The following is a 23,879-nucleotide window of genomic DNA, read 5'->3' as shown; positions in this document are numbered from 1 at the left end:
ATGCTCTTCTCCACTACAAGAAAATGCAGATGTCTCTCAAAAAGTCTTGAGACACAAGTCTTAACAAAAATTATCTCCAATATTAAGTTTTAAAATAAGAATAAAGAAAACTTGCTTCAGCAAACATAAGTAACAGCAAACAGAACAGTTTTTGTTATCCTGAGAAATACTTCTGCATGCCAGCAGCATATTAAGGCAAAGGTACAGTATTTTCAAACTACATTGACATTGAATAATCCAGTTCTCTGAATATGAAAGGAAAAATGATCTTGTACATTTATATATTACTACTGCATTTAACTAAAAAAAACCCCAACCAAAAAGCCACAATATATGTTTTTAACCAGTAGATAATGACTTTAGAAGTTTCATCACACAAGATGAAACACATAAAAGATGAAATACATCACACAAGAACAAAAAAATAATTTTTATGTGAAAATAGTGTCCAAGTACAAAACCAGATTTATTCCTTCATAAAGTTAATCCAGTTTTCTTTTTATAAGACACTTTTGAGAAGTTTGTTTAAATAGGACAGGTACAGAAAACAATCAAATACAAAATGAAACTTGTAAATTCAAGCCCATGGATGCTAACACTAATTAAAATAACTTTCTTTGTTTCAGTAGCTTCAAGGGATTACACTTATTTTGAGGGCTTTCTCCAAGGTCTTTGTATATCCTTTTCAATTTCTTTTCTCATTTGTGATTTTTTGTGTCTTTCTGCCATTGCAATAAGCTCATCAGGAACTACCTAATAAGAAAGCAGGCAAAAAAACAAGGTGAATTTTAAATAAATCTAAACTTTTAGACTCAGCTTTGCGAAAATGCTATTGATTTGTGTGTTCCCAAACTTGATTTCATTATTTATCTGGCTCCTGTAACTTTGCAGTTTCTGTTCTGTAAAAATACAGAGAGAAATCTTTTTACATAAAATTGAACTATACTGAAAGATTTTCTGAAATATTACTGAAACATACTGAAAAATAATCATCATAGTGCCTCTGGATTTTCAACAATATTTCTATGCTTGTATCACCATATCTGATGACAACATATAACCAACTAATTACAACATTATAGTTCAAACAGAAATGTATCTTTTAGTTATAAGGAACAGCTGGTAAAAACATCCAGTGCCACTTACAGGTGGTATCATACTATATGCATATATTTGAATGTTGATTTGTATTAAATTCCTTATGGAAGTTTTAAGAGCCTCTGAAGAGGCTTAAAGAAAGTGTTGTCATAGGAACAGTTCTCACATGCTTAGAACAAAGCTAAAAGACAAGGAAAGAAGGGCAGGAGAAAACAGTGAGATCTCCCACCACTGGGACCATTGCAAGAGCATCTTACCAAGATCCACAGGGGTTTTTGGCATGTTTGTAATTCTGTGGAAAAGGTGAATAGCATCAAAACACTCTCACCTCAGAGTTCTTAAAAACTGGGGCCAGATATGAAGAATTACAGACAGATTTATTAGGTTGAGTGACAGTGATGAAAAAAACCTCAGATATTGTTCTTTTGCTCACAGTACAAAGGCAGTATCCAACAAGACTTCCTAAACCAGGTTGGACATAATGCTGAGACTAATGCAATGTTTTCTGCAAAAAGCACTGTGAACAACTGTACTGTCAGGAGGTCTCAGATTGGTGACCTGTAAAAACCAGCCCACTTCAACAACCTGAATGGCACGTGGCCATCGGTGGAAGTCACCCCATCCAGAATCAGTCTTCCTGATCAGAGCCAAGGGCACTATATGAACATAGCAGTAACATGACTGCTCATGACTGTCTGTGGGATTTGTGTCAACCAGTGGCACAAATACAGTGCAAACAGCAGAGTACAAACAAAGCTAAATGCCTTAAAGCTTCCCTAAAACTGCCTGGGCTTGGCAATGCTTGAACAGGTGGAGGATGCAGCCAGGACAAATGGGTCTGGTGGAGCAGGAATTCATATTCCTCTAGTTTCCATTTCTTTTGTCAAGCTTTGTAATTGAGCAATGCTTGCTATTTGCTATCAGCAACTTTTTCTTGAGCTGGCATGAGAGACAGCTCACTAGTATGTTTTGAATGCTGAATTGCATTTACTGATAAGCAACTATCCTGACAAAATATGACAACCCTGAGTCGATTCTGCCTAAGTTTCAACCTTTATTTAGAAATAAATTTAAAAATTATGTATCTCTAGCTGAAAGTCACAACAGACTTATCAATGGAGATGGAAGTAATGAGACAAAGTTATTAAAACAGTTGAAACATTGGTTGATTTTCTTCCCCAGTACCAGAGCCTCTCCTAGAGCATGAAGTATAACTTATTCCAAAGTAAAATCACAACAATTTCTTGCAAGAGTGGTTTTTGAGCAAGAGTGGGAAGAAGTGAGAATGTAAAAACATAAAAATCGCAGTGAGGTAATATCCAGCATCTAGTGTCTTGCTGAGATTTTTCATGAACAATCTGTGTATCTGCTAAACATATAAGCTATGGTAGGGTAAAAAGAATAAAGATGCCATAATTTATATGGAATGCTTTTCTTGGTATTACAGAGATTACTGGTTTTCCACCTGTTTTTCCAATAAATCTGTCCATACCTCTTAATAAGCTTTTATATATAAAAGATCCCTTCAGCATGAAACAGACACCTTTTTGTTGTACCTGTTTTTTTTTTTAATATAATCTGTAGGTTCAAAATCACAGAGAACATTTGGCTAACAAAAGCAGCTAACTTGTTTTGAAATCAAATTACTCTGAACCTTCACTTCTTTTCTTACTTTTACACGATGCTTTAAGACTGAAACAGTGGAATTTTCACTGTCATGAGAAAAAAACCCAATACTTTGTCTTTGGGGACACTTCCTTTCTATGAGACATAACTAAATTTGAGAATAATGTGACTAATAGCGACTTCTGAAAACAAGGATTCAGAGTTCCTCTTTCCTCTTCTGAACTCAGAGACTTCTATCCAACGGAACTACCACACATTACAAAAAACCAAAACCTAGTTGGGAACTTTGCAGTCTGCAGCTGGAGACAAGGCTTGAAAGGTAACTGCTAACTCAGAATCCAAACACAAGGCACCTCTAAAGTGGCTTCACAGTATCATTACTGGTTTCACCTCTTGTATTTTCTGAATAAAAACTAAGCAAAAAACCCCCACCCCAACCAAAACCCCATATATGCAACTTTAAGGAATTATTAGGCGACTACTCCTCTACACTGTTTTTTTTCTCCTTTTCCTCCCCCAAAAACATGTTACTAGTTTTGCAATAAAGCAACATAATATCTTCCAAAGAAGAGTTATAACCCAGAAGACTGAGGTGAAGTTCTAAGTCAAGGTTTAAAGACTAAGTGTTCATAGTAAAAGCCACAGATTCTAGATAAAATCCATTTTGCATATACTCAAACTCTCATCCAAAAAACCAAACAAACAAATGCCACAACCCAAACAAAATTTCAGACCAAGTCAGGACTTGAGCTGAGGGTTTACTATAAATCAGGCAAAATATTGTTCCTTGTTACAGCTAGAAACAGCAACACAATTGTATCTGTTTTCTCAGATATGGTATCAAGAAAAAAATCTTCTTCTTTAAAGAAAGAGATCACATTCCAGTTTCATTTTCCATACTATTTACAAGCATCAGTAAGAAGGATAGCTTGGAAAAGTACATGCAGGTGTCACAACTGTCAGATAAAAGGATGAGACAGTTGAGCTTCTGATGTAAGTATGGCTAATATTTACACTATTAAACAGGAATATTGATACATGCATCCAGAAGTTAAATACAAATGGAATAAAATTTTATGACATAAAATAAACCCTATTATTCCTCTGCAGACCACAGTGTGTATGTTAGTTACTTTTTCTTTGGACATTGAAGGCTAGTTCCTTACTGGGAATCATCTGTAAGGTAAAATACAGCTAAGGCTATCTAGGACATGACAGACTGAAATACCCATTTTCTTTCCCTGAGACACCACGAACGCTCACCAAGAAGGGTCTAAATAGGCTTGGACCTTCATGACCTGCTTCAGGTGCTAACCCAGAACCAATATAAACGTCACCCAGTAATGTATCCTTACTTGGTTTGCTCTTTGCAGAATGTCAATCAGCTCGGACGCAAACCTCCAGTCATTGCTTGTGACAAGTGTCACTGCCTTCCCAGTGCGCCTAAACAAGGAAGGAAACAACCGCTCAGCCTCAAAGCAACTCTTGCCAGGTTTTTACTACTGACCTAGGCAGTAATGAACTGTACTACAGCCAGTATTACTGAGCTGATAGAATAAAAGTGGCTGCAGCATTAACTCTGCACATGACAGAGAGCAACTTTTCATATAAATCAAAATACAGCAATTCACCTAAAATGGAGCAAATGCACAACTAATTTAGACTTTTAGATATTAAGCATAGCATAACAACAACATATTTGAGTATGAAGAGACACACATTCATATCACGATTAAATGAGAAAAATCGCACTTGTACCAGCCTGGGAAAGCAGCATCCGAAAGAACTAACACTAAACTACACCACCATGATTGGCTGCAGACTTTGAACCTACAGATGCTTCTTCTCAGTGTGCTGTCTAGAAAACTACATAAATCAGCAACTCATGAAAAGTAAAACAAAGAAGTAATATTTCAGAGTATCAATGCAAATTGTTTTTCTAATTCTTCCTTATATTTAAACCAGCTTTCAAACATCCTTCATTCAATAACAGAAAAGTGTAAAACTTGTTTGCCTTCAATTTAACAGTGAATTCACTTAAAGACATAAAGCAGTGTGTTTCTAGAACACACTTTGATAGACTGAAGTCTTCACCTCCCCACCCCACATCACCTGTAGACTCTAGAATTTGATAAGAAAAACACCTATGCAGTGCATAAAACATAACAAAACACTGATAATACATTACTATTTTCTGGTGAATGCTTACCCTGCTCTTCCAGTACGACCAACTCTGTGAACATACTCTTCAATGTTGCGAGGGAAATCGAAATTGAAAACATGAGTAATGTCGTGCACATCAAGGCCACGGGATGCCAAGTCAGTAGCTACCAATATTCGAACTTTTCCTACAATAAATATGACAGGAAGAGAACGGGAGTTTATGGAACAAACAGAAAACATACCCCAGTCTATTGGCTTTCTAGCTTACAGTGCACTTAATTATTCTTAACACAAAGTAAAAATATGCTTGTTGCGTGTCACACTGAGTTAGCCTCAAATACAAGCTGGTAATTAAGCACCCAAAATGTCATTTTACTATTATTTGCATTTCACAAACAGAACAGAACAGCAGCGTGCAGGAAAAGTAAGAAATATGCCTGGTTGACATAAAGAGTCTGTCCAAAGAACAAAAACTTCAACAACTGTATTCTCAGTTGACACTTGTCACAGCACCAGTCTTCTATTAGCATGTGTTCACAGAACCCTTTATTGTGTTCATATATATGTGTTCACATAACCCTAACTGGCATAACATGGAGCAGGACTGTTTTCACTGAAAGCACCATCAGACATTTAAATTCTGTAGACTAACACAATACCAACTTTTCCAGAAATGTCAAAAGTAAAATAAGCCTTACTTTAAATAATTAAACTCCCAGACATTCAAAATTTTATTGAAGAGCAATCTCTTTGTTTGCTGGGTCTTTTTTTTTTTTTTTGTCAAAATAATAAAAAAAAATGTTTAATTCAGAGCGCTTTAATATTTTCATTTCTATAGTACTAAAGAGACATGGCACTTAGAAAGAGACAACTTTTGAAGAGAACAAACTTTAAAAGTCTGGCCTAAACAAACCAATACTTCAGTGTCAACTCACCTTTCCTGAAGTCATCCAAAGCCTGTTCTCGATCACATTGTTCCCTATTGCCATGAAGTGACTGTACTGGAATTCCTTGGATACCAAAGTCACTTGCTAAGTCATCAGCTCTAGGGTAAAATAAAGCAATGGCTCTTAAAACAAAAGAAAAAAAAAAAAGAAACAAAATAGTGCAGTATCTAAATTTAGATCAAAAAGACAGTAACGTAACAACAACAGCTAAATGTGTGCTTAAGGAAAAAACATTACTGAGGTCAGATGATACTTACTATAAAATGGGAAAGCAACTCTAATTCACATAGAAATGTTCACCTTCATTTATACTTTAGGGGAATACCAGATTATTTTTGTGTTGTTCACTCAAAGTTCAAGTATGATACACTGACCACTCCCCATATTAATCAGGTCTCAAATGCACCAGAGGCATATGAAAGTAAATAGTACATCACATTCCTGTAGCCCCAAGAATCCAAACATCCCACTTGAACTACGTGCAACTGAGACTTATCACTACCATTAACAATACTTAAAAAGACACAAACTGCCAGTCAGTCTGAAGGAAGAAATAAATAAATCAAAATAACACTACTAGCAGCACACTGTGGAGAAGAGCTATTACACTTTATAGTTATTATGTGAATGAAGAAACTATTTAGTATTTCTGTTAGGAGCAAAAACCAAACCCAAACAGAGGTGAAACTGGGACGTGACTACATACGTAAGCTTTTTTCCCACAAAAATGATGACCTTATCTTTTGGCTTCATGGACTTAATGAAGCTCTGCATGTAAGCTCTCTTTTCTGCCTCGGGGATAACAATCACTTTCTGTTGTACTGTGTTTACTGCCTGTCAAACAGCAAAAAGGGATTGTTAGGAACTGTTAGGAAGAAACAGTTTAGAATAGTATTTTTTTCTGTTAATTCCCACATTGCCAAGTTATAAAACTAGTAATATATGATACCACAAAAAATATTTTAGTATGTATCAGTTTGGAGTTCAAACAATGTAGATTTCTTACTTCCTTGTTGCTTTAGAAGAATAATAAAATTTACCTTTAAGCAGTCTGCCAAACTGTTTATTTGCACAGATTTAAAGGGTGCATATTAGTGAAGTGAAATAAATATATTATTAGTGAAAAACGTTGAAGTTCTTTATTTGCAAATATTTTGTCAATCCAGAGCAAACTAGAACAATGACAGTATTACTTGAAATTACAGGCTTTTAAAGATGCTGTAAATCTCTTTGAAATTATCAGTTCTAACTATTCCAATAACAGTTCATTAAAAGCTTTATGACCTCTGGAGGTTACCATAGAATGTCTAACGTATAAGTAGCAAGTAGAATAAAACGTCTAGACATTCTCATAGCGTGGTATCATGATCTTGTGGCAGGAGTTGAAGACTCAATCAAGTAGACAAAGATTCTCTCTCCACATGGGAACCCTTCCCCTCCCACCAGATGTCACCTCTTTAACTAAGCTGCTGTAAGAAGAGATGAATGCCCTAGAGAAGAGAGCTACAACAGCAATTATGTCTTTCAAATTCCAATCCTGGCAAGAAATGCCCTTTGATAAAAGTGCAGTTCTGAACAGAACAGACAAAAAGTACATTTTGTCTCCATTTCTACTGAAAAGTGTACTGGGTACTAGGTTTCCTCATTCCCTACCACTAAAAAATGGAACTGAAAAGGAAAATTTCCTAAGATCTTGGGTGAACCACTATTTCTGTAAATTCTGCTGGTAGTGAAGCCAACTATACATAGCTGCACAGCAATGACAAATAAGCAACTATATCCACATGTTAGAAGTTCTGGACTTGAAAGACAGTTCTTACTCTAACACATAATTACTGCTCTAGACACGTGTCCTCCAGGAGTTTAGTACAAAGCTCCCACTCCATTTGAAAAAGATGCAGTTAGGAAATACAGATTTAGATAAGGATCTGTATGCATTAGAAGAAAGACCTACAGAAAGAAAATCAAGCAAAGAACAAGAACTTGCTAAACCAAAATTAAGGTTGCAAAACCAAGGGATCACCCAAAAACACCTAGCCCTGTGAAGTAGAACATTCCATGTGACTGATACTTTTCACCTGTGATGTCTTCTACTGAAGAACTAAGACTTCCAGATGTTGTTACAGAAAAAAGTGCTTGTTTGTACTCTTTAAATTTTTATAACCTTTTAAGGAAAATTTGAAATAAATAGCATGGAGCTATTTCTTGAAAGCTCAGATTGATTACTTACATACAGTTGGTTACAAGCAAAAAATTTGCTGGCTTAAGCATAGGTTCTACAAAAGGAAGGGGAAAAACCAAAAAAGAACAGGACAACTTACTGCTAAGTCAAGAGTGCCAACATACACAATCATAGGATTTTTCAAGTAGGATTTTGCTAGGCGACGGACACCATCAGGCCAAGTAGCACTAAACGGGAAGTGAAGAGGAAAACACACACACATGAGAATAGTGTACCTAATCTTCTCCAATTAGTTTATTTCATCATCTTTTCCTTCCTTTCTTATACACCAGTGAAACACACATGCATTGACAGTATTGAGTTTAACTAATCTTAAATTCATAGCAAACAGCACTTGAGTTTAAAAGGTAATTTTGTTGGTTAAAAGTACAGGCAACAATTATGGGCCTTTCTATTGAAGCCTCAGCTGAGTTTAGTAGTTGAACAACACCTAATAAGCAAGTTTCTAGTCTGTTTTCTAAAACAACAGCTTAAATGCAAAATATAGGAACAAAAATTATTGTTGCAATCTTTGATTGTTAGATTCCCAAAAGCTGCATAATTTCAAAATTAATCCAGCTACAAACTAGCACAGATACTGATCAGAAAGTCAGGAAATGCATTTGGTCCCAGACGGAGAACTGTAAATCAGCATCTCAAATTGATATGGCAAATTCTAGTGCTTCCAGGATAGCTTCCTTTTTTTTTGAGACAACTCAATTGTCTTTATTTTTGATGCAAAATGTCAGAAAAGAGTACAAAATGGGTGAATAAAAAAAAAAAAAGGTCAAATGACTTACCAGGACTGACTAGAATTAGAATTAAAAATAAAACTGGCAAAATTTTAATAACTGACACAATTAATTTGGTTTGAAATTAACTTGTTCAATTATAATTCACTTGCTCAATAACCTTATGTTTAAGTCCTGAGCACTATCATGTTTAGATACCTCGTCATAACAGTTTGTCTGTCAGGACGCACATCTATTAGGATCTTCATTATCTGAGGTTCAAATCCCATATCCAGCATTCTGTCAGCCTCATCTAAAACCTGTTTAGAAACAAGGTTATTTATTCTGCCTAGTCCCTCAGACACAGGTTTGTTTTAGCAGGACATTACACAGAACAAGATTTTAATGGTCACTGTTTTAATTGCAGAATCATCTCCATAACTTACTGCAAAACCTGTTCAACTTCTATTTTACCTCTTCAATTTCCTTGACACTTTTTCATTCAGGATTATACTTGCAGGCAAAACAAGAAAATTCACAATTCCTTTAAGAGCATTTAAAGTCAACAAAGAAGAAAATCAACTGTCTGTTTTAACAATAATTAGGATGAATGGCTAAAACTAAGCACAAACTAAACAAACTAAACAAACAAACAAAAACAAACCAAAATCCAAACAAACAAAAAACCCCCCACCATAAGCAACCAAACCCAAAGGAGAGCAACCCACTCAACATACATTAAGAAACTCTTCGCAATTTAAAGGGGAATCTCATTTCTCCCTCATTAGAGATCTCATACAGGATCAAAATATAACTTGTCAATTTAGTTCCTCATTAGAAGTAGGAAAAAAGCCAGAGCATACATTCTGGCTTACACTAAGACACTGCACAGCTCCCAGAGCACGAACTTGTTTCATCTGGTAAAAAAAGCCAGGAGTCAACAAGTGAGCTGGAGGTCTGAGATCAGATCTTTGGAACTGATAAGTTTTCTAATACACAAGCACACTTCTGAATGTTTTCATCCTCATACAACGCAAGACAATTGACATCCGAGACTCATTTATCTCCTTTGTTTTATATAAACTCTATTTGAAAATTAAAGTTACACGGATTGCGCTTCTAAGTATTGTCAATTTCTAGTCACTTATGTGGAAATATAAGGCATTGATGATAATCCCTTTCTACTGTGCTAATTTTGCTGCTCTATTATTCTTTGATATTTTATTATATTAAAGGGGTTTAGTACATTATCTATGTAAACCTCTGAAATAACAACAAAATATTAACTAAAAGACAAGAGAGGAATTCTATTTCTTTATTGAATTCTCCTTATTTTTAGATAAGGAGAATTATCTAAAATTCTCATGGAGATTTCTTTAACTACATGAATTTAAATAGAATAGCAAGGCTGAAACTAATAATTTTACATACAGAGTTGGCTGCTATGCCTTTTTCAGCAGTAGAAGCTTTCTATGCTATTAAGCTCACTGGCACCTTGTCGCAGAGGGAAAAGAAAGCATCTGTGTCTAATAGATGGATCAGGGTAGTTAAAGTTCACTTATTTCTGATAGCTGCTTTATTAAGATTAAAGGCTGTAATAGATGTCAGATAAATCTTAGTACTGATTTTTTCAAATACGTCATAGCCCCATCCTGGCTTATAGTCTAAATGTTCTTCAATGGATATAGCCTTATGTTTCTTGTTATCTTTAAAAAAAAAAATATATATATATATTTATTTGTTTGTTAATATTGTTGATTTCAGTTCTATTTCTTACAAGCCTTCTTACAAGTTCTTCCTTTGAAATTAATTCACTTTCCTCTTTCCTCTGTTTTAAATCAGTTTTTGGCAAGTCTTACACTATTTTTTTTGTATTGAAAAAGCACTACTCCAATCTACCTTTTACATCCTCCTTCATGATTTATATATATATTTTTAATTACACTTTCTCCTAAATGTTTCCCAGTTATTCATGCACAATTTCAATTTCCTTCCTTCTGCTTTATCAGCATGCAGTCCAAAGAATTAAGATTACTTCATCAGATTGCTGATGAATGAATACTGATTTACACTGAACACAGAGAAACAAAAAGCATATTTTCATATGACATGTATTTTGAACAATCAAAAGGATGTTTATGACACAATTTATAATCTTACTTCTGAAATACAGCAGCCTATCTTGAATAAATGGCTTCCTAAGAATCTCAGTCAAGACTTGATCAACTTGATGGTTCTGTCAGGCAAGAAGATAAATTCTAACCTCAAATTCACCTTGGGTCCAGTACCTATTTAGACATAATTAACAGAGCTTTGTTTTGTGTTACCTTTTTTTTTTTTCTTTTTCTTTTTCTTTCTGGGGGGTGGTACATTTGGTTTGTTGTGGTTTTTTTAACAATTGTATCCTGGTATCTGATATTGGAAGTCCTTTGGGAAACAATTGCATCATATCAGTTAGTAATACCCAGAGTTTACTTTGGGAGCCTTCCTAAGGCTAAGTAATATCTTTAAATGAAAACTGTAAATTAAGCTCTTCAATGAAGAGTGTTCTTCATCTAAGTTGGTAAATGTGAAACCTATTACCACTCTCTTCTTCCTAAAGCAAGGCTGCAAGATTAAATTATTCGTTGGCTGAAAACTGACAATGAAGGTCTGGAAACAGAAAGCATATATTGAAAAGCACAAGGAAGTACAAGGATAAATACACAGGAAGATCTCAAAGGACAGAATTTTCAATGTCCAATTTTTCCACATGGGGCTTTGGTAGCACAGAACTTCCTTAAAATCTGAGGCACGAGACCATAACCACATCACAATACATTGTCCTTGCACTGGTTCTTCTGAAAACAATTAACTGCTACTGCTGCAACAACAAATGTCTCTTCTCCTTCACATCATCCTATTTTTCAATTTGATAGTTAATTCTTTTTAGTAATGCCATACTACGGCATACGCTGCACATACGGAAAGATTCTTTTGGTTCAATACCCTTTATGAAGCAGTGTGTGTCTGGTATGACTATACTTCACCTTGGCAGAAAGATGACCTATGTTCCTATAGTTCTCAATATGCAGGTTTTCAGGCCTGTTTTTCTCCTGCTCAGCAACTACATGGCTAGTCTTCTACAGAATGCTACTCTCCTGTCTTCCAGCAATAATTTTTTCCCCAAATGGCCAAATTTATAATGATGCTATACCACTGCTGGCCTTGCCAGTAAGCTCACAACTATCCCCTAGAACTGGAGTTAACTTTTTACAACATGGAGAGAATTTAACTCTCACAGGGTAGTGGGGTGGACAGAGAGCGTGGCCAAATTGTCAAACTAGCCAACAATTCACAGACAGGTTAGAAATAAATTGAATATACGAAAGCATTTTACAAACAGCAATAGCCTTACACGTTCAGCATAGCAAAAGGCAAAAACAAAACGAAGACATAAGGATTATAATAATGTTTATAAGGCTGTTTTTCCACTGAGATCAGAAGAAAGTCAGTTCCCCCCCCAATTTAAATATCTGTGTGTGACTCCGCTACTACACAAGTTCTAATAAAAAAACCTGAGACACTGGTAACCTTTAAAAAGAAAAGTTCAGAATGGCATTTCATCCATTAGTAACTAATTCAGACAAAATGAATTTTAGAATGCCAAACATTATTAAAAAAAAATATAGCATCTTTAAAATGCTTGCTGTGCTAGAAGCCTATTTTTTTCCCTAGGGAATATTTCACATCTGCAATGCAATTAGAGTAAGTATGAATCATACCTCCAACACCAATTTCAGAGTTAAGCTGTATTGTAATTAAGACTTTGGAAGTTAAAAGAAAACTCCATTAAAGCTTAAATTCAAACTGAGTCAACCATTTCCCAGCTGGTGCATTACTCATTGCATATCAGTTACTTGCCAAATATGTTATGCTCTTCAAATTTATGAAGTTGTTCATTTGAAGATCATTGAGTCTGCCAGGAGTAGCAATAACAATATCCACACCTTTGGTAACCATGTCTATCTGTCCTTTTCGGTCCCCACCACCATAGACGCAAATACTGTAAAATAAAACAGTTTTTCAGAAGTAGTGTTTAAGCCTAAGTTAATCCTTTTTAAATAAATGCCACCATGCTGCTTTAAAAGTGTCACTTGGTATTGACAAAAGGAAGGAATACAGTAAGTGTGATTGATAGTATTGCAGTAATTAATGAAATTAACACTACATGACACTCCCTCAACAGCTCAGCAATAGTTTTCTGCTGAAACTGCAGTGAAAGAGATTGTGATAGCAAGATAGCTCATATGTTTTGGGTTGTTCTGAAAACATTTACACAAAAAGTAGAAGAACATATGAAAGGATACATGATTTTCCAAACAGCACCATCAAAAGTGAAATGTTTTGCTGTTGCAGTGACTGTAAAACTTGTTCAGAATGCTACACAAAGTTAACAGAGATCCCTAAATCAAGTTTCAGAGTACAGTAATGTCTGCTTAATTGCATCAATGAAGATCTACACTTAGCAGGTTTGTGGATGAAATGAAGCTGGGGAAGAAGCTCATACACTCAAGAGAATTAGGCTTTTACCGGAAGAACCACAAAAAGGTTAGAGAAATGGACTGATGAAAATACCATAAAGTTTAACAAAAACAAAGATAGGGATGGAATTGCCCCATGACTCGGGACCAATGTGCTAGAAGATGACATTACAAAGAGACTCGGATGGGCAAGAAACTGAACATTATTCAGCAGTGTAATCTTACAAAACAAAAAGCCAGGTGTGTTCTATGGAGAAGGTAGCAATAGGAAGCATAAAAATAACATCGGCCCATTACAGGATGAGGATGGTCACCTCACAAATAGGGACAAAGACAAGGCAGAGCTGTGTAACGCATTCTCCGCTGCTGTCTTCAGCACAGATGATGCACCAAGGGGTGATGATGCCCTGAGCTGGAGAATCATGACTGCGAGAAGGATCCGCTCCCAGGTGAGACATGAACTATGCAGGAACTGCTGCTCCAGCTGGATTTCTACAGATCTGTGGGGCATGATGAGATTTGTACAAAAATCCTCAAACAGCTGGCTGACATCATTGCAAAGTCTCTCTCAATGATTTTTGAGCAGTCTTTGGAATCCAGAAAGGTCCCAGCTGACTGAAAGCTGGTGAACACTGTTCTGATTTTCAAGGAGGACCCCAGCTTGTTAGTCTCATTTCAGTGTCTGATGAAGTCATGGAGAAGATTATGCTGTGAGGTATTGACAAACACCTCTCAGAGACTATGCAGTCACTGGCCACAGCCAGCACAGCTCCATGAGGGTGAAGTCCTGCTTGTCACGCCTGAACTTCCTTTTATGACAATGTAACCCACCAGGATGATCAAGGGAAGCTGAGGAAACCTGTTTAGATTTCAGCTTGGATACTCTCTCTCACAGTATCCTTCTGGACAAAATGTCTAGCACACAGCTGGATAAACACATCATGGGATGGGTGAGCAACTGGCTCACAGGTCAGACACAAAGTGTTACAGTGAATGGGGTGACATCAGATTGGTGACCTGTCACTAGAAGGGCCCCACAGGTTTCCATCCTTGGCCCTCATAACATATTAAAAAATAACTTGGAGGCAGAACTGGAGGAGATATTAAGCTAGTTCACAGACAATACAAAACTGGGAGGAGCTGCTGACTCCCTCCAGGGCAGGGAGGCCCTGCAGAGAGACCTTGACAAATGGAAGGCTGGGCAAGCATCAACCACATGAAGCTCAATAAGGGAAAGTGCAGGATTCTGCACCTGGGATGGGCAACCCTGGATGCATGGACAGACTGGGAATGGCATGCTGGAAAGCAATGCCACAGAAAGGGACCTGGGGGTCCTGGCAGATGGCAAGCTGAACATGAATCAGCAGTGGCCTGGCAGCCAGGAGGGCCAACCCTGTCCTGGGGTACATCAGCCCAGCATCACCAGCCAGCCAAGGGAGGGGATTGTCCCACTCTGCTCTGCACTGGGGCAGCCTCACCTCCAGTGCTGGGGACAGGTTTGGGCGCCACAGTGTAAACAAGATATTGAACTATTAGAGAGTGTCCAAAGGAGGGTAGCAAAGATGAAGAAAGGCCTTGAGGGGAAGCTGCATGAGGAGCAGCTAAGGGCACTGGGTCTGTTCAGCCTGGAGGAGACTTGAGGGGAGACCTCACTGCAGTTACAGCTTCCTTGTGAGGGGAGGAGGAGGGGCAGGCACTGATCTCTTCTCTGTGGTGACCAGTGACAAGATCCAAGGGAGTGGCCTGAAGCTGTGTTAGGGGAGTTTTAAGTTGGCTATTAGAAAACTTTTCTTCACCCAGAGGCTGGTTGGGCATTGGAACAGGCTCCCAAGGGAAGCGATCACAGCACCAGCTTGATGGAGTTCAACTGTCTGGACAACAGTCTCATTCACATGGTGTGATTCTTAGGGATGTCCTGTACAAGGTTAAGAGCTAGACTTGAAGATCCACATCTCTTTCAACTCAACATATTTTGTGTGATTCTTCTCAGCTGTCAACGCAGAAGGAAAAGAAGCAGAAAAACTACATAGACTTTGACCCTGAGATTGGTCAAAAGAGATATTCCAAAAACTGGGAAAATATAAGCTCTGCATTTATTACTAATCTCCTCCCCTCTCAAATGCAATTATTGTAGTAGGTGAATTAAGTCAGAATTGGTAGGAGAAAAATATTACTTAACAAGCCAGTGAAAAGCAAGATTACCTTTTAATTTCTTTGTATGCATACTTTGAACACTCTGCCTCTACTTGAAGTGCAAGTTCTCTAGTGGGAGTAAGGACTAACATTCCAGGCCCCCCACGCTCATCTTTGGATCTGGAACAAAGCATATTTACAATGTTGGCCTATAAGGACAGGCAAAGTCCATCATGCTTGACACTGAACGTTTGTATACTGTTCTAAACTTCATCTGTACACTGCTGTTAATGGAATCTATGGTGACAGATTTGGTGCTTATTCCATGAGATTTATAATTCTTTTCCCAATACGTGACTTTTATCATTACTAGAAAATAATCTCAGGAGGTGGGTGCAGGGGGAAATATGCACAGCTAAACAAATCAGACCTGTGAGCAGTCCTTACATTGGTTGTGAAGTCAAGTGGATGAATCCAGGCATCAGGTATGCCAATGTCTTCCCAGTACCAGTCTGTGCTATACCAATAAGATCAATTCCTTGGAGTATGATTGGCCATGCCTGGGACTAACATAAAAACAACAAATACTCAAATGAAAAGTTTTCATTTTTCTCTTAAGCTTCAGTTAAAGAGTCATGGAAATCAAAGACATACCTGAATTGGTGTAGGCTTTTGAAAACCAACTTTTCTTATATTGGCCATAATATCAGGATAATGCTCAAATGCATCTTCAAATTTACAAACAGGATTGGGAATGCAGCGCTTTTCACCTTCTTTTAAGTCATCACAAGTTATATTATTATTTTCTTTCCTGTATAAAGTAGTGCCATTGTTTTAAAGTCTCATTATCTAAAAAAGTAGAGCTAACATAAAAGACTGTGCTTTTAAACTTCTTTAAACTCCTTGAAGAAGAAAAAAAGTTCAGGCTCTTGAATGAGACTGAATTAGTCTTCTATCTTTCTTAGAAGCCTATTGGAACACTTCTCCCAGAGGTATCCATTATCATTCTTTCTTAAGAACAACTAATTTGAAGTTATATATGGTTATTAACATGAACTGCACTATGATCAAGATACAATTCTACCCTATTACAAATTAAGTAGCCATGACAAGTTTTTAAACCCAAAGACAACCCAGAATTCAATGAATTAAATGAAAAATGGCTTGAACTTAACAGTCAGAATTCTATACTCTGACAAAAACCTTCACCAACTGTTTTCAGAGCAGCTCCCTGGATACTTTAGAGAACACAAACAGAACAATTCTAGAAAAAGGAACAGCAAGACAAGCTCCAAAAACACTCCTGGAACAAACAACTCCTAAAAGCAGGCAAAACCCAAATCACAACAAAATAAAAGACTACATTACTAACTGCTGTTAATTTTCTTGCACTGGCAGAGGGGAGCTTGAAGAGGGCATGCCTACACTGTTACTCAGTATCACTCAAACCATCATGGGGGGCGGGGGGTGGATGGGATTTTCACTTTCCAGGAGAAAGAGAGTGTGGCTTCCTGTGGAAGAAGAGGGCAATGACCTTCCATGGCCATTTTGCTCCTTTTCCTAGGAGAGCAAATGGAGCAGTGAGGTGGTGTGGACAGTCTGACCAGAGGGCTTGGCATCATTGTTTTTTTTCTTATCACAGGCTTGGGGAAAACAACATGGGCACAGACAGTTTCATCCATCATTTTCTCCTTTGTCTCAGGAGCCGTATGGTGCCGGCTGTGGTGGCATCCTGTTGGTCAGGCTTCCATGACCATTTTTGCAGGTAATCACCTTTTATACAACATTGTTATACTAGTGCTGTTGCTGTTTTTCCTATCTCATTGATGTTTTCCAGTAAATTCTTATCTCAACGCATCATCTCTGCTTTTTGTCCCTCTCTCACCACAGGGGAAGGGGAAGTGGCTACTTAGAGCTTCATTTCTATTTGGTTTTAAACCATGACACCTGCATAAGCATATTGATTTCAGCCCTGTACAACTCTGAGGATTCCATTCAGTAAAAAGCTTTTAAGTGGGGTGTAAGCTAGTAAAAAAATGGGCACTTCAACTTCCCCTCATGTTTACAAAATTTTTTCTTTCAACTGCTCCCTTTTTTCCTTAAAGCAAACTAATTAGATGAAGTAAAAAAAAAAATTGTTTATCACACAAGTTCTACTCCTCAGAACATATTTTTAACCTACAAGAACAATGTTCTGTAATTTTCACTAGCTCTAACAATAACACATCCATATAATTTAAGGAAAAAAGTGAAAGCAGCTGGAAACAATTCCATGCTTTGCTCACTGTGGCAGAGTTTCTCTGGCATGCAAAGAAAAGAAAGACATCTTGCAAAAAGAAAAGTAACAAAAAGCTAACACTTCAATAATGCTCATTAACTTCATTAGAACTATGGAAGAGGACTGTAACTATTACCAAGGCCTTAACCAAATCACTTGAATGTTTTGTTCAGATGATCTGTTTTCCTTGCAGGGTACTGATATAGGTTGTTGGATAAAATAGATGAATAAATAGATGCAGTTAACTGAAGCATGTGGTTGTAAAGACAAGATAGATAAAAAAGGAAGACAACAATAACAAAAGCTGGAATTTGGTTTGGAGAAGGTTTTGACTAAAAAAATTCAGGGAAAAAATTGCAGCCAAAATGTATTCAACATGTGAACAATCCTATTTGGAATGACTTAGAAAAAGTGAGCATACTGTCTCACGAAAGGCAACGAAACAGCCAAAAGCCAGTGAACTGTCATTAATTTTTTCTGTTCTGAAATTCAGCTAGATCAAACACCTTTAGAGAAGCAGAAAATCCCTAAAGTTATTTTTCCAGACAAATAATAGTAATAGTATCTCATCTGCTAGTTGTTTCATTCCCAAGAAAGAGTACTTTAAAAAGATTAAGCTGCTACAAGACCCCAGCATTAGTGCCTCTGTCTCAGCATCTCATCTCCCACTTTCCAGACATTATAGTTTAATAGCAATTTTTGCCAATCAGATGATGATTCCCTAAAGAAATGACCTTACCTCCACAGTTCTACTTCTTCTTGTGACATAGATGCAGTCCTGGATGATTCTTTGTAGAAGTTTTTCTCAATTGGAGGCAAGCCTTAAACATACAGAAAAATTCAACTTGAATCAGCAAGAAATAATAGAGAATAAGTATAAGTCTGCTAAAGCTTAAGATGGAAAGCCCAGGACCAAGGAAGTGTCTTGAGCTAGGAGACCAGTGGAAGTGATGGAATACCACTGCTCATGTAAAAAGATGAAGGGTGAGACAAATGCTTCAAATAGCTGCAAAAAAACCACTTCCCCACATTTCAAGTTCTGAAGTTCAAGTTCATTTCTACTAACCTATATAGTAGCATATTTAACAACTATTACATCTTTTTCTCCCGTGGCCACATAAAAAACAACACTATTTTCACAGGGTGATTTCAAAATATCACATGATATAGTAGCAGGTTTAAGGCTTGGCACAGTAATCAGTGTCCTCCATGACCATGCTGAGAGATGCTAAGATGGTCAGCTCACTGCAAATACATCACTAACCTGGGCTCTGAAAGATTCAGTTATCTTGAAGCAAGTATTAGAAAGGCTTAAACATTCCAACAGATTTACCACATAAAGACAAGTATAATACAATCAAAATTGTGAAACTAACCTGCCCACTTCATGGATTCATATTTGGCCCTGTTTTCTCGAAGAGAGGCCCAATTAATCACTGGTTTCTTCGGGTTATTTTCAGGATTGATAACGTCCAAGGTCTTTTCTGCAGAGTTAGTAACAAAATGTTGCTCTTTGATGGAACAAACCACGGGGAGAAATCTCCCCCGCAAAACAAACACATTTTTTCTATTGCAAGGCCTCATACATTTTAAATAGACACGAAACATATAAGTGGAAAATTCCTTTCTAGATCTCTGCCCTGAAACATTCCTAAAACATGCATAAATCCAATTTTGATAAAAAAGAGAAACATTTCAACATCTTTAGCTACTTAAAGGAAATAATGACAGGTTATGAAATGCTTTTCCTCCAGCTATAACTTAGGCAACAAGCTTTTGAAAAACTTGTGAAGCCAGTAGATGATATGCAGACAGAAAGCTTTAGCAGCTACCAGAGCAAAGCTTGGGTCTAAAGCATCCAACAACACCACAATAAAATCTCAGTCTAGTTATATTCTGTAGTTCTTTTTTGATGAGGTTAAAACTTCCTAAGTAAGGGCAGTTTTACACTGAAGAAACAAATAGCAACACAACTGTGTGGAAAATTAGTGGAAATGCAGGAAACATAGGGATAACATTGTCACAAATCCAAAGGTAGTTTTAAATATTTCTAGTCTCTTGAAACATTCTCATCCACTTTCTGGGACACTTGTACAAACGAAACACACAACTACTCCAAACCTTATCCTAATGCTGGAACACAACTCCTGGATCCCTTCTTCCTAACCAGTGCATCAGATCAACAACTGTCAATGCTGTTGGCCTGTGCAAAAAATTTGTTGGGAGCCCATACAAGACATATCAATCATACAGGCAGCATCCAAATGTACAAAAATTATTTCTATATCCACATAACAAAGCTACCACAGGAAAGCCTAGTAAAGCCAGGCATGAAGTGCAACATCAAATCTTAAAACATAAACTTCCCTTGAAAGTAGTAGGAAGTCAGCACAGCTCATGCTATGATCAACCCTTTATATAGTATCTTTACAAAAGTTTACTGAATTGTAATACTTCACAGATACCAAACTAAAACTTCACTAGAGCCAGTGCTGGTATTTTGGAGGAATCAGACTGATAATGCAATAAATCAATATGCAAGAATCAAATTATTCTGGATCAATAAAATTGTTGAAAACACACAGAACTGGTTTTCACCAAAGCCTGGCAGTTTGGGGGGGAGGGGGAAACTGTCCATAGTTGAAAAAAGGAGGGTATCTTGATATTTCTGCTTTAAGGAGATGCCATTCTCAAGAAAAAGGTTTAAGTTAACTTACCTCGTAAAATTCTAACAATATAAAAACACTCCAGCAAACTACTAAATATATGGAAGACAATATTTTTTCCTCCAACCCCACATTTCTTACCTTTCTCTGTCCCACCTCTAACACAGTTTTGTCCAGAACTTGTAACAAGATTGTCAATCAACATCTTGGCTTTGTTTTGCACATCAATGCTGCCAAAAATCTTTACTTCAGATTCATAGGTTCCTCTTGTAACCTGTGTTCAAAGACATGACTGAGTTGTTTTCCATACTACAAAGACAAACATCATACAAGAAAACATACTGAAAACAATTTTTGATTTTTCTTTTCCTGAAGTTTAACTTGTTCTATGAAAAGGCCCCTTAATCCCTTTTCTACAAGAAAAGGAAATAAACACAAACTTAAGGAAAAGAAAAAAATCAAGGATCTTTTCCTATTTTCACATAACATCCAAATTGCACCCTCGATTCCACTTCCTTTTTACCGGTTGTAAAACAGTAGCATTATTGTACTATTGCAACATCCTTCAGCTTCCTCACACAGAAACAAAACCAAATAAATTCCAAACAGAGCCCACTCTTGAATGGTACCTTTATCCTGGAACCTGAAGAATCCTCGAGTTCTTTAATGTTAGCTCCACCCCGACCTGTTATAAAGATACACAGCTGGTATTAGAGATTTAGGACAAACTACCCAAACCTACACATTAATTGTATATATCTTGTCTGTGACCAAACCCCAAGACCTTCAAATGAGTGTGTGTAGCTACAAATAAAAGAACTTGTGACATCAAACCATAGGAGAGTGTAGGCAACTCTTCTGGCAATTAACCAAAAGCAAAGGTTTATGTGTAGGGGAATGCCCTTCGGTAGAAGAGATGGAAGAGTAAAACTAGGTCAAGCGATTGTCATCCTTCCTCCATGTGACTAGAAGGGCTTCTGACCACTTGCACACTGCTGGCCTTGAGAAAGAAATGTCAGCTCAATCACTCTATGGAGAAAAAGCTTCCCCGGTGAGTGGCAGAAACCCTGCAAAAGCACCCTGCCATGCCCAGGTGGAGAGAACTGCAAGGCGCCCTTCCACGGCCGGACTGACTGAAGGCAGGGATACACTCCCCCAGGACACTGGGGCGTCTCTTCCCCACCTCCCCACCCGCTTACCTCTAAGCGGGTCAAGCACCCGGCCCCGGGGGGCACCCATCATTACCTATGAGAGCCCCGACCAGGGCGCTGTCGAGGTGGAAGCAGAGCGGGGCGGCGGAGTCCCGAGCGGGGCCGGCTGCAGCCCGGGCCGGCCACCGCGGCGCCGCCCGCCTCGGGCCGCCGGAGCCTTCAGCGCCTCGCGGCGACCACCCTTCCCCTCCGGGAATCCCCGTGCCCTTCCCCCGTCGCCCGCCGCCCTCCACGGAGCCGCGGCCCCACGAAGGAGTGCTGGGCGACCAGCACAGCGACCCGGCCGCAGCAGCGGCCTGCGGCCAGCCCGGAGAGTTGAGCTCCTCGTCGCTGCTCGCGTCCCAGTCCGACATGGCGGCACGACCGGCCTCGGCCGCCCATACGGAGGGACTTGGCGCGTCTCAAACCCGGGGCGCGCTGATTGGCCGGGGCGTGCCGCTCTCTGAGCCGTGATTGGCTGGCTCCGCACGGGGGCGGAGGCTCTATGGCGGCCCGTGCTGCCTTTTCAGGAGGGGTCGCAATCGGTTGGGGTGGAAACGGCGCGTGGCGTCACCGGGTCCAGCCTGTGATGGAACACCACCTCGCCCAATAGATCGTGGCACCGAGTGCCATGTCCAGTCTTTCCTTAAACACTTCGAGCACGGTGACTTCCCCACTCCCTGGGCAGCCTTGTTTCAATGCCCAATCACTCTTTCTGCAAAGAACTCATTTCTAATGCCCAACCCGAGCCAGCCCTGGCACACTTTGGGACTGTGTCCTCTTGTCCTGTCACTGGTTGCCTGAGAGAAGAGACCGACCCTTACCTGGCTACACCCTCCTGTCCGGCTGTTGTAGAGAGCCATAAGGGCCTCCCTTTGATTCAGGATAAGTAATCCCAGCTTCCTCAGCTGCTCCTCACAGCACTTCAGATGCTCCAGACCCTTCCTCAGCTTGTCCTTCTCCCGCGACGAGGCGCCCAGAATTGGAGAGAGGATTTGAGGCGCGGCCTCGCCTGTGCCGAGCACAGAGGGACAATCACTGCCCTGGTCCTGCTGCCCACACTATTGCTGATACTTTCTGATTTTCCTCTCTCCCTGCTCCTCTGCCGGTACAGGGTGACCCTGGGTTGGGCTTAGCTGAGGAGGAGGAGGCAGCAGAGGCCAAGAACATCCTTGAGAACGTGTGAGAAGTCCATAAAAGTGGAGGGGGCAGCCTCAGGGGAGGCAATGGAGTGAGGGTGGCACTCTGTTATTTTGCCCTGTGCCCAGGCTGGTGTAATGCTGATACACTGCAGTCTAATTTTTTAAGCGAAGTGGTAATATTTCAAATGAAGCCCTAATGATGCTTTTATGAAGCTTTTATGTTCATTATGACTCAATGTACTAAATCTGATACAATACTGGGAACAGAATCACAGAAGGGGCTGATCTGGAAGGCCCTTGGAGGCTGTCTGGTCCAAACCCTCTGCTCAAGCAGGGACACCAAGAGCCAGTTGCCAAGTTGGCTTGTGACTTTCTCCAAGGATGGAGATTCCACAACTTCCCTGGGTAGACTGTGCCAGTGCTTGGTTATCATCGCTACAAAAAAAAAAAAAAGAAAACCAAATCAAACCAAAAATAGCTAACAAACCCCATACCCCTTCGATTACACTAAAAACATGCTTAATGGGTGTTTAAAATTCCTTGTTCGGTAGGGTCCTGGATTCTTATTGTTCAGAGCTGAACAGGGAACATTTATGTATGTGCCTTTATGGACACCACCTTTACCTGGTATACCTCCTGGACCTGGTCATGACAATCTGCCAGCTAATTCAACAGTAAAAACTACTCTCTGCTGTCTTCTGACCTTTTCCTAGTAGCTCTATGCACACAGGAAACGAGTCTTTCTGGTTTAATACAAGAAGAGAATGTGTACATTTGCTTCTTTTCTTGTCCTGTGTTTATTTTTAGGCAGAGCTTGCTAGTGTTCACATTGGCTGACATGGAATACCTCCCCTTCTGGCAACTGCAGCTTTGAATTACAGTATCTTAAGATGATATTAATCAGAGAGGCTCGTGATCACCTGCACATGGAGATCTCTGGGTCCACTCTTGAAACCTCCACAGAGGCAGTGACTTCACCACAAGAACAGGCTCTCTATATTTAGTATTTTACACTCAAATAGCGAAGCTTGTCTTCAGCCAGACTGCAGCAAGAGGCACAGTGGAGAAAGTGGGCATGTTGCAAATGAGTGTTTCAGGTTTGGTGCAGTAACATTCTACAGCAACTTTCACGGTCAAATGCAGAAGAAACAGCTTCACCTA

General features: G+C 38.9%; 1 protein-coding gene across 1 annotated transcript; it reads right to left on the bottom strand.

Moving 5' to 3' along the window:
• Positions 1–535: 535 nt before the first annotated feature.
• Positions 536–21,950, bottom strand: DDX43 (DEAD-box helicase 43). Its single transcript, XM_066314311.1, has 16 exons — positions 21,632–21,950; positions 21,016–21,071; positions 20,528–20,660; positions 19,097–19,204; positions 18,460–18,541; positions 16,097–16,253; positions 15,890–16,008; positions 15,512–15,622; positions 12,690–12,831; positions 9,006–9,106; positions 8,156–8,243; positions 6,541–6,668; positions 5,823–5,932; positions 4,934–5,072; positions 4,080–4,167; positions 536–753 (listed from the first exon to the last, which is right to left on the bottom strand). The coding sequence occupies exons 1-16, from the start codon at positions 21,948–21,950 to the stop codon at positions 646–648; spliced, it is 1,989 nt and encodes a 662-aa protein (XP_066170408.1). The 3' UTR covers positions 536–645.
• Between the last annotated feature and the right edge of the window lie 1,929 nt (positions 21,951–23,879).

Source organism: Sylvia atricapilla, chromosome 3 (assembly GCF_009819655.1).
Source record: "Sylvia atricapilla isolate bSylAtr1 chromosome 3, bSylAtr1.pri, whole genome shotgun sequence".
NCBI lineage: Eukaryota > Metazoa > Chordata > Aves > Passeriformes > Sylviidae > Sylvia > Sylvia atricapilla.
Note: the sequence above shows the minus strand (reverse complement) of the source record. Positions and strands in the feature narration are given on the sequence as shown.

Coding starts and splice junctions, on each gene's coding strand:
- DDX43 (XM_066314311.1), bottom strand. CDS start 21,950: ATGTCGGACTGGGACGCGAGCAGCGACGAGGAGCTCAACTCTCCGGGC. Junction 12,832..15,511: donor GCATACAAAGAAATTAAAAG/GTAATCTTGCTT, acceptor TTTATTTTACAG/TATTTGCGTCTATGGTGGTG. Junction 754..4,079: donor TTCTGCAAAGAGCAAACCAA/GTAAGGATACAT, acceptor CTTTCTTATTAG/GTAGTTCCTGATGAGCTTAT.